General features: G+C 58.6%; 1 protein-coding gene across 1 annotated transcript in view; it reads left to right on the top strand.

Annotated features, from left to right (window-relative positions):
• trrap (transformation/transcription domain-associated protein) overlaps window positions 1-14,488 on the top strand; it is a 36,872-nt gene extending 22,384 nt beyond the window's left edge. Inside the window, exons 48-72 of the mRNA XM_030097509.1 lie at window positions 11-132; window positions 321-534; window positions 621-800; window positions 898-1,044; window positions 1,125-1,244; window positions 2,222-2,509; window positions 2,595-2,732; window positions 2,829-2,941; window positions 3,227-3,362; window positions 4,182-4,373; window positions 5,581-5,776; window positions 6,196-6,314; window positions 6,390-6,536; window positions 6,972-7,072; window positions 8,205-8,406; window positions 8,492-8,653; window positions 9,851-9,941; window positions 10,078-10,283; window positions 10,666-10,927; window positions 11,999-12,224; window positions 12,322-12,539; window positions 12,638-12,822; window positions 12,899-13,102; window positions 13,702-13,896; window positions 14,204-14,488. Coding sequence (XP_029953369.1) covers window positions 11-132; window positions 321-534; window positions 621-800; window positions 898-1,044; window positions 1,125-1,244; window positions 2,222-2,509; window positions 2,595-2,732; window positions 2,829-2,941; window positions 3,227-3,362; window positions 4,182-4,373; window positions 5,581-5,776; window positions 6,196-6,314; window positions 6,390-6,536; window positions 6,972-7,072; window positions 8,205-8,406; window positions 8,492-8,653; window positions 9,851-9,941; window positions 10,078-10,283; window positions 10,666-10,927; window positions 11,999-12,224; window positions 12,322-12,539; window positions 12,638-12,822; window positions 12,899-13,102; window positions 13,702-13,896; window positions 14,204-14,488 — 4,449 coding nt within the window. The remainder of the gene's footprint in view (window positions 1-10; window positions 133-320; window positions 535-620; window positions 801-897; window positions 1,045-1,124; window positions 1,245-2,221; window positions 2,510-2,594; window positions 2,733-2,828; window positions 2,942-3,226; window positions 3,363-4,181; window positions 4,374-5,580; window positions 5,777-6,195; window positions 6,315-6,389; window positions 6,537-6,971; window positions 7,073-8,204; window positions 8,407-8,491; window positions 8,654-9,850; window positions 9,942-10,077; window positions 10,284-10,665; window positions 10,928-11,998; window positions 12,225-12,321; window positions 12,540-12,637; window positions 12,823-12,898; window positions 13,103-13,701; window positions 13,897-14,203) is intronic.
• Window positions 14,489-15,425: the final 937 nt, after the last annotated feature.

A 15,425-nucleotide genomic window follows, 5' to 3' on the forward strand; every position in this document is an offset into this window, starting at 1 on the left:
TTCCCCTCAGATGCCGAACCTGCGCGAGAAGTCCATCCTGCTGGTGAAGATGATGACCTACATCGAGAAGCGCTTCCCCGACGAGCTGGAGCTCAACGCCCAGTTCCTGGACCTCGTTAATTACGTCTACAGGTAATTACCGCCATTCATCACTTGGCCAAACGGCCGTGCCGCCGCCGCCGCGCCGCCCAGGCATCCATCTTAGCGAAGGTCGGGAGGTTGAGGAAGGGGTGGCGAGGCGTTCGCTCGCCGTCCCTCCCGGCTGTGCGTCTTGAATTCAGTTTTCCTGAAGCTGACCAGAGTCTCCCGCCTTCCTGCAGGGACGAGAGCCTGTCGGGGAGCGACATCACGTCCAAGCTGGAGCCGGCCTTCCTGTCGGGGCTGCGCTGCTCGCAGCCGCTCATCCGCGCCAAGTTCTTCGAGGTGTTCGACGCCTCCATGAAGCGGCGCGTCTACGAGCGGCTGCTCTACATCTGCTGCTCGCAGAACTGGGAGGCCATGGGCAGCCACTTCTGGATCAAGCAGTGCATCGAGGTGAGCGGCGCCGCTCGCCGGATTCCCTCCGTTCGGGCCCGCCGCCGCTCGCCGCTGATGGCCCGCGTCGTTCCGTTTCCCTGTAGCTGCTGCTGGCGGTGTGCGAGCGGAACACCATCATCGGCACCAGCTGCCAGGGCTCCATGCTGCCCTCCATCACCAACGTCATCAACCTGGCCGACAGCCACGACCGCGCCGCCTTCGCCATGGCCACGCACGTCAAGCAGGAGCCGCGCGAGCGCGAGACCAGCGAGACCAAGGAGGAGGTGGGGCGCACACACACACACACACACACACACACACACACACACACACACACACACACACTCGATAAACGTCGGTGACATCGCTCTACTCCGGCAGGATGTGGAGATCGACATCGAGCTGGCGCCGGGCGACCAGACGACCATCCCCAAGACCAAGGAGCAGGCGGAGAGGGACGCCGGCAACCAGCTGCACATGCTGACCAACCGGCACGACAAGTTCCTGGACTCCCTGCGCGAGGTCAAGGTGAGGCCGCAGCTTCCTGCCTGGGTCTGGATTCGAACGCGGCCGCTGGATCAAGGTTCCTCTCTGTGCTTGGCGTTCAGACCGGGGCTCTTCTCAACGCGCTGGTGCAGCTCTGCCACATCTCCACGCCGCTGGCCGAGAGGTCCTGGGTGCAGCTCTTCCCTCGCCTCTGGAAGATTCTCTCCGACAGGCAGCAGCACGTGAGTGGATCGCGTTCAGAGGATCTGTCGTGTTGTTTAAATTAAAGTCCAGACTTGATTCTTTAATGGAAAGTTTGGATTTTTGATCCTGCATCTCCTATTTTGCAATTTAGTGCAAAAAATGAAAGGCGAGGATTTGGAGCAGTTTGTATCTAAGACATGCGGCCAGCATCAAGACGGGTAATGAAGGAGTCTTTCACATGAAGGGACTAATGTCAGAAATGTGTCACATGTGTTTATTTTGACGCCTCGTGTCTTATCTCTGCTTTTCATGCCGCCATTACGCCAATTTATCCAGAAAATGAAGCAATTACTGCCCCTCAGGCTTTACGTCTGCGGGTTGATTTTTACACCAGAGTGATGGAAAAGCCGTTTTTTTACTTCAGGAAGAGATTTGATGGAATATCGGCCTAATTGAAGCGGCCATCATGGCTTAAATGACTCGGTTATGTCGACGCGCAGTGAGAATGGTATTCATTACTGGGGCGGCGGTGTGTGTCCGTCGGGATTCTCGGGGCTGGAGCCCTGAAAACACGCCGTTCTGCTCACATGTGGGCAGCTGAACGCATTTCTCTCACCCCGCCTTCTAACTGAAGCTGGAATAAGTTGGCCTGACTTAAAAAGAGGGGAAAAAAACGGGAAGATTCAGCTTTCAGAGCCGGCCGAACGGTAATATCGCCGCTGCATTATTCATATTTCCCTCTTATGACTATTTATGGATCCGGGTTTGTTAAATCACAACGTGTTGCAGGTCTAATGGAGCTCGGGTAACTTGTTGATGGCGTTTCCTGCGGTTTCCCTGCTCACTGCTCTTACCTTTTATCCCCCGCCTCTCTCTTCCTGCTCCTCCACAGCTTTCTGTCCTGGACAGCGGCGTCACGTTGCATCCTGTGCGTGGAACTGGACGCCTCCGTCGATAAGCTGCATCTGGCAGACCGTCTCATCTTCGTGTTTCTTTTCTTTTCTGTGGCCGCCAGGCTCTGTCCGGGGAGATGAGCCCCTTCCTGTGCAGCGGCAGCCACCAGGCCCAGAGGGACTGCCAGCCCAGCGCCCTCAACTGCTTCGTGGAGGCCATGTCGCAGTGCGTGCCGCCCATCCCCATCCGGCCCTGCGTGCTCAAGTACCTGGGCAAGACGCACAACCTGTGGCTGCGCTCCACCCTCATGCTGGAGCAGCAGGCCTTCGAGAAGGGCCTCAGCCTGCACAGCAAGCCCAAGCAGAGCACCGAGTTCTACGAGCAGGAGAGCATCACGCCGCCGCAGCAGGTACCGGGCGGCGGTTTGCTGGGATGCACGGCAGCGGGCTGTGAACCGGCTCTGATCAGGTCTGCGCTCTGTGACATGTCTGCAGGAGATCCTGGACTCGCTGGCGGAGCTCTACTCCCTGCTCCAGGAGGAGGACATGTGGGCCGGCCTGTGGCAGAAGAGGTGCAAGTTCCCCGAGACGGCCACGGCCATCGCCTACGAGCAGCACGGCTTCTTCGAGCAGGTTCGACTCTCTGCTGCGAACACATCCCGCCATCATCCATTTATTCATGCTCCCCGCTTAAATGGAGCGCAGAACTCAGGTTACGTTTCCGTCCAGGCTCAGGAAAGCTACGAGAAAGCGATGGAGAAGGCCAGGAAGGACCACGAGAGGAGCAACGCGTCGTCCGCCATCTTCCCCGAGTACCAGCTGTGGGAGGACCACTGGATCCGGTAAGGCTCCTCCACCGCCGGCGTTCCTCTGTCTGCTGCAGAAACACACTTCCTTATTTATGAAGCCGCCCTCTGCACCTCTCAGTTCACTTTCTCCGTCTTATATATCATTTAAATGCTTTGCTGCAGTTTAGGAGAACCTCCAAGCAGAACAAAATAATTCATCAGGGCTTTTTTTTTTTTTTTGCAGGAATTATGATAAATTGAGTTTTCTGTATCTGTGGTGGGGATTTAAGGAGAAGTTGTTGAAGCTTTAAAAATACTCTGCTTTCCCTTCGTCTCCAGCTGCTCTAAAGAGCTGAACCAGTGGGAGCCGCTGACCGAGTACGGCCAGTCCAAAGGCCACTCCAATCCCTATCTGGTGCTCGAGTGCGCCTGGAGGGTTTCCAACTGGGCGGCGATGAAGGAGGCGCTGGTGCAGGTGAGGACGGCCCAGCCGGCGCCGCTTGGACAGGAAGTAGGAACCCGCTGAGGCAGAGCTGGGTGTTTTGGTCCAGTGCTGCACGTTAAACCGTGAGCGAGGCGGCGAGGAGCTGAGGGAACGCAGCTCGGCTGCTTGGCGTGTGGATTTATGGGCCTCGTGTTTCCCTGAAACAAAGTGCCGGCGTGTGGCGAGCGTGTGATAGTACCTGGCGTGTAACAAATACCCGGCTCTGCTCTTTCAAGGAGACTTGGAACCAATCCATTGAGCCGCTCCGTCCGGAGGTGACATCTAATTAAATTGTCTGGCTGGAAACGCCACCTCCGCTCCGGCCCTTCCTGGTTTCATCCCCCCCCTCGCTCCCGCTCTCTCTCGTTTCTGTTTCTTTCCTTTGGTATTTCCGCCGTCCTGGCCGCCATCGCTCAGCCTCCGCCCTCCCGCCTCTCCATCCCTCACTCCGTTCTCTAACCGTTAATATTTACGGCGGCCACGTGCGTGAATAATTACCCCAGCATCTGCAGCCGCCGCCGCGATTTGTTTTACGGCGCCGGGCTGGGAGCCGAGGCGCCGCGTCTTTCCCCGCCGCCCGCCGGCTCCGCGGCCAGCTTCCAAATGTCCCCCCGCTTTCAATTAGAGGCGGCTCCTGATAAGGCCGGCGCCGCCACCGCCGGGATATCCGTCAAGCGTCACCTCTGATAAGTGCGCTCTGACCGATCACTGTAATTTTCCCCGGCATCGTCGGAGTGTGTGCGTGTGTGCGTGTGTGTTTGTGTGGAGCGGCGTTGCAGGAGGCTGACATTGCGGCGTTGCGTCCCGCAGGTGGAGCTCAGCTGCCCCAAGGAGATGGCGTGGAAGGTGAACATGCACCGCGGCTACCTGGCCATCTGCCACCCGGAGGAGCAGCAGCTCAACTTCATCGAGCGCCTGGTGGAGATGGCGTCCAGCCTGGCCATCCGCGAGTGGCGGCGGCTGCCGCACATCGTGTCGCACGTGCACACGCCGCTGCTGCAGGTACGCACACGCACACACACACACACACACACACACACACAGTTTGTAAAAATTGAGACAGATGATTTAAAAAAAAGAAAATCAAAAAGCCTTTAAGCCTCTTTGATTCCACCTCAAGAGATTACAATAGACGGGAAAGAGATGAGAAAAGAAGGATGGAATCAGACGAGGAATTGGAAAAGGTGCCGAGCGAACAGAGTGGGAGAGAGAAGAGGAAGAGGAAAGAAAGACTTAGTTCAGAACGGCTGTAATTACTTCCCCGCCATCAGATACTGTTTGATTAAATACCTGCGGCAGAATTACATTTACATGATGAATGGGACGGCCCGGACGGAGGTTAGAAATGGGCCATCAGCCGATATTAACAGATAATTGTGAAAAATATTGTGCTGCCTAATTTATTTTGTTTTGGGAGATTTCATTTTGGAGGAAGAGGAGGAGGAAGGGGGGCGCTGGGTCTGATTCTCTGCATTTATCTTTTCAAAATGGCTATTTGAATTGTGTGGGCCATGTTCTCTCTCTATATATATGTGTGTGTGCGTGTGTGTGTGTGCGTGCGTGCACGTGCACGCTGGCTCGCATATGTGCAATTATTTACCCCAGCCGAGGGAAAACAAGCTATTTATTCCTGCGCGCAGCCGAGCGGCCAGTTGTAAATCTCCATTCCGAACTCTATATCTCCACGTTCACGACTCCCCGAGCCTCGGCTCTCACACACACACACACATGCACACACGCACACACTCCGCTCCAATCAAGTTATCATCAAACCCCGGCTCTCTGCAGCCAGCGGCGATCGATGGATTATCACCCGCAGTATTGATTATGAGGGCCGGCATTAATATTGACTGATGAGTCGTTATAATGGAATGATTGATTCTATGTTCACAGAGCTGCTTTGGGCCAATCAATGAGGCTTCTCACCGCGGAATGAGATAGAAGCCCTCGCTGATGGTTTTCACATTTTCCCATCTCCTTTCAGCCTTTTTCTTTTCTTTTTTTCCCTCCTTCCTGAGCTGCATCAGGTCAGATTAGCTATCAGAGTAATGTAGAAAGACGTCACGATTTTCTCCGGAAAATTATCATCGCGCTGCATTTCGAGCACAGAAATATAGTTTGTTTCCTGATGTCAGGCTGTGATTTGACCCGAGGAGGTGAAATACTGATTAGATTTAATCTGATGTCGATAATCTGGTCTTCCTCGCAGGCGGCCCAGCAGATCATCGAGCTGCAGGAGGCGGCCCAGATCAACGCCGGGCTGCAGCCGGCCAACCTGGGCCGCAACACCAGCCTGCACGACATGAAGACGGTGGTGAAGACCTGGAGGAACCGGCTGCCCATCGTGTCCGACGACCTGTCCCACTGGAGCAGCATCTTCATGTGGCGCCAGCACCACTACCAAGGTACGGCGAAGCGCTGCTTCTGTCCGCCGCTCCGGCTCTCTGCACGTTTCCGAATGTTCAGCTCACTGAAACACTCTGCTCACTGCGGGACGCACACACACACTCACACACACGTACGTGTTTACTTCGCTCGGCTCTCGTCCCTCGGTGACTTTGAAAGCAGAACTCAGAAAGGCAGCCACTGCAAAATGTGATGTCTCAAGCAAGTTGAGGCGCCGGGCGCCGGTTCTGCAGGACCGCGCCGATGAAATCCACTTCATTTCCACGCGACAGCCGTCAAACTCGGAGCCAAATGGAGTTTTCTTGATGAAATCCATCGCCGCGGCTCATTGAACGTTCAGTACGCCGGGCGTCCCCGCGTCTCCCGGCGCTCCAGGCCGCTTGTTTTACTGCAATCTGTCGTCCGTCTCTGTCCGCAGCCATCGTGACGGCGTACGAGACCAACACGCAGCACGACCCCAACAACAACAACGCCATGCTGGGCGTCCACGCCTCGGCCTCCGCCATCATCCAGTACGGGAAGATCGCCCGCAAGCAGGTAGGGTGGCGCGCCGCGGCGGTCGCAGCGCGGCGACGGAGGGCGGGGCTGATCTGTGCTCGCCGTCGCCTGCAGGGCCTGGTGAACGTGGCTCTGGACATCCTGAGCCGGATCCACACCATCCCCACCGTGCCCATCGTCGACTGCTTCCAGAAGATCCGGCAGCAGGTCAAGTGCTACCTGCAGCTGGCGGGCGTCATGGGCAAGAACGAGTGCATGCAGGTGAGAGCCGCCGCCCCCTACAGGCCCCTCCAGGTAGTTATCTGCTGCTCACACCCCCGGCGCTGATCGGACGCTGGAGCTGAGAGGTTCCTCCAGGTGACGGGGAGGAAGTGAGGAGCTCTTCAGTTCTCTGATTAATAGGAGTCGTTCTTCACACCACAAGTCATTAGAAGCGCCGGCGCCGCTCTCCCCCCCCGCTCTCCCCCTGCCTCTCCTCTATCTCCTCTCCGCTCGGCGTCGTTTGTCACGGCGCCGCATGGCGGACACCTAATCCCTCGCTCGCTGTAGTGGAGGCTCGCCGCCTCCTTACCTCTTAATGAACACCGAGCGGGCCGTTTGTGTTTTCCACCTGTGATTATGGCGCCAGCCCCAGCAGAACGCCGCCGCGCCCTCTGAACTTTAACCCTTAAGCTCTGCCCTCTCTCCGCACTCCAGGGTCTGGAGGTGATCGAGTCCACCAACCTGAAGTACTTCACCAAGGAGATGACGGCCGAGTTCTACGCTCTGAAGGGCATGTTCCTGGCTCAGATCAACAAGTACGTACCGCCGGGCGGAGAGAGAGCAGTAAATGTGTTAAAACCCGGACCGGCGGCGCCGCTCGGCTCAGTCCAGCAGACCCGGGTGACGGAGCAGGACTGAAGGGGGTGATCAGCCGTGACTCCAGCCGCTGTTTGGATTTCTGTTCCGGCCTGATAAAACATCGGATTAGCTTCTTCACACAGAAGTCCTTTTTGAAATGATTAACGCTGCGTGACGCAGTAATGATCGCGTTTTATCAAAGGCTGGAGTGTTTTTCCTTCATCGTACCGCCGCTCTGGAGTGTGTGTTTTAATCTCTGGGCTTCGGCTCTCTCTCTGCCCGGAAGCGTCTCGCACCCCGGCTGAGGCTTCCAGGTATCTGTGTCGGGAGGCGGAGTCTTCCGTGACGCGCCGTCCTGACGGCCAGGAGACAAATTGAGGAAGGCTTATTAAACGTATATGCAACTCAATAATTAACTCCAGGCAATTTGCAGAAATCTCTGGGATCAGCAGAACTTCCTCCACCTCAGCAGGGTTTACTGCAATCATTAAGTCTCCGTCTGCACCGGGGAGAATTAACCGCGGAGTGTGTGAGTGTGTGTGTGTGTGTGCTTAGGATTTTGGGATCATTCAATTAAGCGGGTGTCAGAGATGTGACAGTGTGCCGTTGAGCAGGGCGGAGGGAGCCGTTAATGCACTTCAGCAGCGGAGGAAACCCCATTAAGCTGCACCGGAGGGTCCCGGGCCCCCCTCTCCCTCAGCAATCAGCCTCCCGGTTTTTTAATCGCACGCCGAAAACGCCTCCCATAATAACACGTTTGAACTGATTGGCTGGGGAGACGTTCGACTGTGAGTGAGTGGGGGCGGGGGGGGCGGCTCTGGAAGCGGTCCTGGAGCGGACCCGGCGCCGGCTCCTTCGCAGGCCGCCCTGCAGGGCGCCGCTCCCGCCTTATTTATTAATCAGAGGCTGAAAGGTGTGTAGAAATTATTCAGTCGGCGTGCCGGCGAGCGGTTAGGAGGGCGGAAACAGCTGATGGTTGGAAAATATATTTCCCCGTCGGCATAAAACGCCGCAGTCAGAACTTTGGCCTGCCGCCAGATTCCGCCTGTCTGTTTAACGCCGTGCCGATCCTCCCCCTCCCCCACTCAGGTCGGAGGAGGCCAACAAGGCGTTCTCGGCGGCGGTGCAGATGCACGACGTGCTGGTGAAGGCCTGGGCCATGTGGGGCGACTACCTGGAGAACATCTTCGTCAAGGACCGCCAGCTCCACCTGGGCGTGTCGGCCATCACCTGCTACCTGCACGCCTGCCGGCACCAGAACGAGAGCAAGTCCCGCAAGTACCTGGCCAAGGTGAGTGGGGGGGGGGGGCGACCGGCGGGGTCCGGAAGGTCGAGGTCGAGTCCCTGATCGTCCTCGTGTCGTCTTCCTCCCGCAGGTGCTGTGGCTGCTCAGCTTCGACGACAAGAACACCCTGGCGGACGCCGTGGACAAGTACTGCATCGGCGTGCCGCCCATCCAGTGGCTGGCCTGGATCCCGCAGCTCCTCACCTGCCTGGTGGGGTCGGAGGGCAAACCGCTGCTCAACCTCATCAGCCAGGTGACGCCTCGCTCTCCGGACGCACGTCTCTGAAGTCGTCTCCACAAACTCCCACTTCCTCCTCCTCCTCCTCCCCGTCCCCGTCCCCGTCCACAGCCGTCCCTGCTGGATCGGGTTTTAAATTATTTGTTGAAGAAATGATTGTGAAGGTAATATTGCAGGCATCCGCACTGCGGGAACCGGCTCCTAATTAAACTCGGCACTAATTTGCTTTGCTTAATGGAGTATTATTTCCGCACAATTTGAAGTGGGGTGATCTTCAAAGAGTCGTCTGCTCCGGCGAGCAGCCGTTCTCCCCGGTTCTCCCCGGGTTCCCCCCCCCCGACGGGCCGGAGCGTCGAGCAGGGGGAGGAGCTCAGGCGGCGTCCTGGACGGAGCGTTCTCAGAAGGAACGTGTGTTTAATGATGTCGTGATGCGGTGAAACGAGCCGGTGTGATCCGGCGGTTGGATGGCGTTCTGGCGGGGAGCGCGGCGTCTCGCCTCCTCCATCCCGGGACGGCCGGGCAGCAGAAGGTCGCCGGCGCCTCTTTATGTAAAGAAAACCCCCAGATCTTAATGCACGGCGTTCTTTATCCTTTATTCCTCTCGCTCGCTTGAATTATTTAGAGTTTCTCTGCGGCAGCGAGATGTTAAAAAAAAAAAAAAAAAAAAAAAAACGTATGTTGAAATATTGATGAAGGTGAGGAGGAGAGCGGCGAAGGGCAGGCGGGGGGAAGAATCAGAAGTTAGCGGAGGATCTCGGGGGGCTCCAGCTGTGGAGGAGGCTCCAGGGTCATGGCTCACACGTATACGGGCGGCGTTTAGCGCTCATACGGAGATCTGCTGCGGTCGCTTCGGAAGCGGCGAGCTGAATCATTTCAGTGTCCGGAGACGACGGATGCTGATCTGCCGGTTCTCTCCTCGTCTTCTGTCCCGACGTCCACCGTCCAGCCTCCCGGTGTCGGCGGCGACTTTTCTTCGGGTCTTGACGGCGGTTTCATCATCGGCCACATTCAGTTTCGTAATTCTGCCGTGACGCGTTTCCAGCTCCCTGAACTGCCCGACTCAGAGCTTCAAACGCCGCCTGCGTTGCAGCAGAGCTCTGCGTCCGTATCGGCGTGATCTGACACCCGTACCCCCCCACACCCCTCCCCCACCCCCCCGGTCCAGAGGGAGAGTCTTTGAAATGTAATCTGTGACCCTCTTTTATCTGCCAGGTGGGACGAGTGTACCCCCAGGCCGTCTACTTCCCCATCCGCACCCTCTACCTGACTCTGAAGATCGAGCAGCGGGAGCGCTACAAGAGCGGTGAGTCGCCGCGGCGCCGCACCGCGCCACGCCGCCTACCGCGCCACGCCGCCTACCGCGCCACGCCGCCTACCGCACCGCCTACCGCGCTCTGTTCAGAGAGTTGGTTAACGCTGGCGCTCCGGTGTTCCTCCAGACTCGTCCGGCCAGCAGCAGCCCAGCTCGGTGGGGGCCCAGCCGCACTCGGGCGGCTCCGACCCGGGCCCCATCCGCGCCACGGCGCCCATGTGGCGCTGCAGCCGCATCATGCACATGCAGCGCGAGCTGCACCCCACCCTGCTGTCCTCCCTGGAGGGCATCGTGGACCAGATGGTCTGGTTCAGGGAGAACTGGCACGAGGAGGTGAGGAGCCGCCGCCGCCGAAGTCATTTCAGGAGAGACGGGTGATGGATGGGAGCAGTGAGCGTGTGGGATGGCGCCGGGGATTTAGGGCTGGAAGTTTGCTGGTGTGTGTGTGTGTGTGTGTGAGTGTGTGTGAGTGTGTGTGTGTGTGTGTGTGTGTGAGTGTGAGTGTGTGTGTGATTACCTGTGATGATTCGGGGCGCTCGGCAGCAGCTGGAAGCTCTCTGCTTCATTCCACCAGGTAGCTCGGGGGCCACGGTTCGCTCCACCGTCGCCACCTTCCTCCTCCTCCTCCTCCTCTTCCTCACACGCCGTGTCTCTTCCCCCCCCCACCCCCACCCACCCCCCACCACCACCACCACCACCACCACCACCACCACAGGTGCTGCGGCAGCTCCAGCAGGGCCTCGCCAAGTGCTACTCGGTGGCCTTCGAGAAGAGCGGCGCCGTGTCGGACGCCAAGATCACGCCGCACACGCTCAACTTCGTCAAGAAGCTGGTCAGCACCTTCGGCGTGGGCCTGGAGAACGTGTCCAACGTGTCCACCATGTTCTCCAGCGCCGCCTCCGAGTCGCTGGCGCGCCGCGCCCAGGCCACGGCGCAGGACCCGGTCTTCCAGAAGATGAAGGGCCAGTTCACCACAGGTGGGTTGGGCGGCGTGAGCGGGAGCGGGCGCGGCACGGGACCGATGAGTCGCACCAGATGCCGCGGCGGCCGCGGCATCTGGTGCGACTCATCGGTCCCGCGCCGCGCTCACTGGAGGCCGACGGGGTTTACAGAGCGGCCAGCCCCGCTCGCTTTCACAGGGTTTGTGGGCCGGAAAATACGGGTTTATGCGCACATATAACACTCGGCAGCGGGGAGGCGTTCAAATCCAATTACGGAGAACGCTATTTTGCATGAGTTACTGTTTTTAGCCGCGGATCTGCACCACGAACTTCCTGCCTATTGAAGAGTCGTTCGTCACGCCGGGACGCGTCGGTGCGATTCCACACAAAACCTGAATGAAGGAGTCCTGCGGCCTCTTCAACAGTCAAAATGTGTTTGTTTTTAAATCAGATAAGGAGCGGTATTACGGCGGCGCTCTGCGAGCGTTTTACACTCTTTACGGCGCTGAATTGTCTCCTGGCTGCCAGGACCGTTTCAGTCCTGCCACCTCCTACCCAGGCAGGTGAATTGCAGGCGGGCGGCGGCGGAATGGGGCCGCGCCGAGAAAGAACATTGGCTGTTTTAAAGGGCTTATTTAAAGCATTAGGAGGAGAGAGATTGAACAGGTTCGAAATGGCGAGGCCTCGCAGTTCCATGGATTCAATACAACAGGCGGCACAACAGGGTGTGCTGAAATAAGAGTGTGTGTGTGTGTGTGCGCAGAGATGTCCTGAGGGCTTTGCTCTGAAATGGAAAAGCTGCTTGTCTCACTTCCCGTCCGTCCGCCGTTATTGCCGCCGCTCATCACGACGCGTTGCGCCGCGATATGAGTTGCGACTCCAAACAGGAAGCTAATACTTTAAGGCTCATTTTTATGGCTCTAATTTAATCAGCCGCCGCCGCCCGGCTGCTTTCAGCTCGGCGGAGCAAACGGAGAGCCTGTGAAGTTCCCTTAAGCGAGGCGTCTTGGACGAGGGGACGGCAGACGGAGTCGGCGGTGCGCCGGCTAACGGACGCGATTGTTCTGCGATAATCTCGCTCCTGCTGTCCCTCCTCCCCGCCGCCAGACTTCGACTTCAGCGTCCCGGGATCCATGAAGCTGCACAACCTCATCTCCAAGCTGAAGAAGTGGATCAAGATCCTGGAGGCCAAGACCAAGCAGCTGCCCAAGTTCTTCCTCATCGAGGAGAAGTGCCGCTTCCTCAGCAACTTCTCGGCGCAGACGGCCGAGGTGGAGATCCCGGGCGAGTTCCTCATGCCCAAACCCACGCACTACTACATCAAGATCGCCAGGTGACCACGCCCCCCCCCCCACCGCCGCCGCCGCCGGGACTGACCAGCGAGTCCAAACGACGCGCTGACCGTGACGTCTTGGTGGGTTCCGCTGCAGGTTCATGCCCCGGGTGGAGATCGTCCAGAAGCACAACACGGCGGCGCGCCGCCTCTACATCCGCGGCCACAACGGCAAGATCTACCCGTACCTGGTGATGAACGACGCCTGCCTGACGGAGTCGCGGCGGGAGGAGCGGGTGCTGCAGCTGCTGCGCCTCCTCAACCCCTGCCTGGAGAAGAGGAAGGAGACCACCAAGAGGCACCTCTTCTTCACCGGTACGGCGCCGGGACTCCGCTTTCTCTGCACTTTGTGGTCTGTTTAAAGAGGAATGTGACCCACATGTTGACCCGCCGTCTGCCCCGCCCCCCCGCAGTGCCCCGGGTGGTGGCGGTGTCGCCCCAGATGCGCCTGGTGGAGGACAACCCGTCGTCGCTGTCGCTGGTGGAGATCTACAAGCAGCGCTGCGCCAAGAAGGGCATCGAGCACGACAACCCCATCTCGCGCTACTACGACCGGCTGGCCACGGTCCAGGCCCGAGGCACGCAGGCCAGCCACCAGGTACGCCGCCGCCGCCGCCGCACGGAGGGCACCGCAGCGCCGCGCACGCCGCCTGACCTCTGACCCCGCCCGCCAGGTGCTGAGGGACATCCTGAAGGAGGTGCAGGGCAACATGGTGCCGCGCAGCATGCTGAAGGAGTGGGCCCTGCACACCTTCCCCAACGCCACCGACTACTGGACCTTCCGCAAGATGTTCACCATCCAGCTGGCGCTCATCGGCCTGGCCGAGTTCATGCTGCACCTCAACCGGCTCAACCCCGAGATGCTGCAGATCGCGCAGGTACGGGCCCGTCAAGGACGAACCCGGCTAATGCAGCACGCACACACACACACACACACACACTCAGAGATGCATTAGCAGATCAGTAGTCCTCCTCCTGACTTTCACGCCCGGCCGTCACTCCGTCAAGCGGCTGTTTTGACAGACTGTTATATTCAGTCGCTCCGCTCTGCTGTCACAGACGTTTCAATCGGAGGAGGCTGTGTGTGTGTGTGTGTGTGTGTGTAGCGCGCACACACGCACACTCCCCCGTCTGCAGACAGCTTTCTCAAAGTCATTATTAAAGATGATGGTGTCGGCCGGCCGCCCCTCCCCTCTGATCCTAATCGGCCTTTGCTGACAGGCATTCCTGCGGGCAGCCGAGCGCCGGCATTAAGCCCCTTCTCTGCCTGTTCCACTCCACAGATCCCATTAGACACAGGAGGATTATGGTGCGCAGAGCGTACACACACACACACACACAAACACACACACAGAGAGAGAGAGAGAGCGAGGACGGGACGCCGCTCCTGCTCCGATCGTCCCTCCGCTGGAGGCTTCGGTCCAGAGGACGGCGCCCGTCTCCCGCCTCGCCGTCTGAACCTGCCGTCTGGTTGCAGGACACGGGGAAGCTGAACGTCTCCTACTTCCGCTTCGACATCAACGACGCCACGGGCGACCTGGACGCCAACCGGCCCGTCCCCTTCCGCCTGACGCCCAACATCTCCGAGTTCCTGACCACCATCGGCGTGTCGGGCCCGCTCACCGCCTCCATGATCGCCGTGGCGCGCTGCTTCGCCCAGCCCAACTTCAAGGTAACGCCGCCGCTTCCAGGCGCTTTGCATGTCCCCCCCCTTCGACCCCGTGCGTGACCCCGGCCCGGGTTCACCGAGGCGGTGGAAACCCAGGAGGGTTGCGTAATGCCGGCGGCGCGGTAATGACAGGCGAGCCGCGGCTATCTTTAGCTCCGGCGTGGGAACCGGCCGCCGCCGGGAGACGGAACGGAGCACAACACACACCTTACAATCATCCACTCAAATATAGTGAAACCTCAGACCAGCTCTGGAAGTTCACCCGCCGGCTGTCTGGCTGACTCCGCCCCCTCCCCCTCTCGCCCCGCAGGTGGACGGCATCCTGAAGGCGGTGCTCCGCGACGAGATCATCGCGTGGCACAAGAAGACGCAGGAGGACACCAGCATCCCGCTGTCGCCGGCCGGCCAGCCGGAGAACATGGACTCGCAGCAGCTGGTGTCGCTGGTGCAGAAGGCGGTGACCGCCATCATGACGCGGCTGCACACGCTGGCGCAGTTCGAGGGCGGCGAGAGCAAGGTCAACACGCTGGTGGCCGCCGCCAACAGCCTGGACAACCTGTGCCGGATGGACCCGGCGTGGCACCCCTGGCTCTGAGGCCCCGCCCCCCCCCGCCACCGCCGCCACGCCTCCAGCTTCTATTTATTTTTCTACCAGAATCTTCCCTCCTCTGAAGCCCCGCCCCCTCAGAGAGCCAGTTATTCCAACTCAATGAAGATCGTCTCTTTACTGATGTCTCTGTTTTTTAGATTTAGATTTTGTTTTTGTTTTTTTTTTTCTTTTTTTTCTAGAAATGTTCCCTTAAGTTTTTTTACTGAAAGATAAAGGAAGCTGTCATTCTTTAAGGATCGTTGTGGATTTGGGAACGTTGTTTTGTATCCGATGCTCTCCAGCTGTGAAGCCGAGAGGTTTCCGGGAGGGCCGCTCACCTGGAAGCCTCCCTTTCCTTTTCTACGCCGCCCCTCTCTCCTGTAAATAAGCGTTTTATTGTAATAAAATGCTCCTTTGTTTTGTAATCCAGCAGCCAGCCGCTCGGCTCTTCGTCTCCTCAGTTTCTCTTCACGCTGCGAAAACAAACAAACCGCCGAATCTTCTAAAAATGCTCCGGGAGGTTTTCTTTTTTTATAAACCAGCAGCAGAGGGTGACGGAGATCCAGTAACCCTGTGGTCAGTGCCTGCCTCTGCTCGGGGACTCGGGAGGTGTGTGTTCAGGCGTTCCTGCCCCCCCCCCCTGGCTCCGCCCCCCAGGGGTTGATTAATGCGTGGCAGCAGCTCTCGGAGTGGGCCGGCCTCACTTGACTTACGCACGCTGTCAGGCGGGCCGCCTGCGCTCATAAACAAAGGTTATATCTGTGTTTGCCTCCTTACCGTCCACACACACACACACACACACACACACGGCCCCTGTTTACACACCGCCTGGTGGGTCTGCTGATCCTCGCCGCTCCCGGCTGCCAGGCTGTTCATGTTTGGTTTCTGATGCTCCGACTGCAAGTTAAACGATTCGAGCTGGAGTCACACACACACTCACTCA

This window comes from Salarias fasciatus, chromosome 8 (assembly GCF_902148845.1).
Source record: "Salarias fasciatus chromosome 8, fSalaFa1.1, whole genome shotgun sequence".
Lineage (NCBI taxonomy): Eukaryota > Metazoa > Chordata > Actinopteri > Blenniiformes > Blenniidae > Salarias > Salarias fasciatus.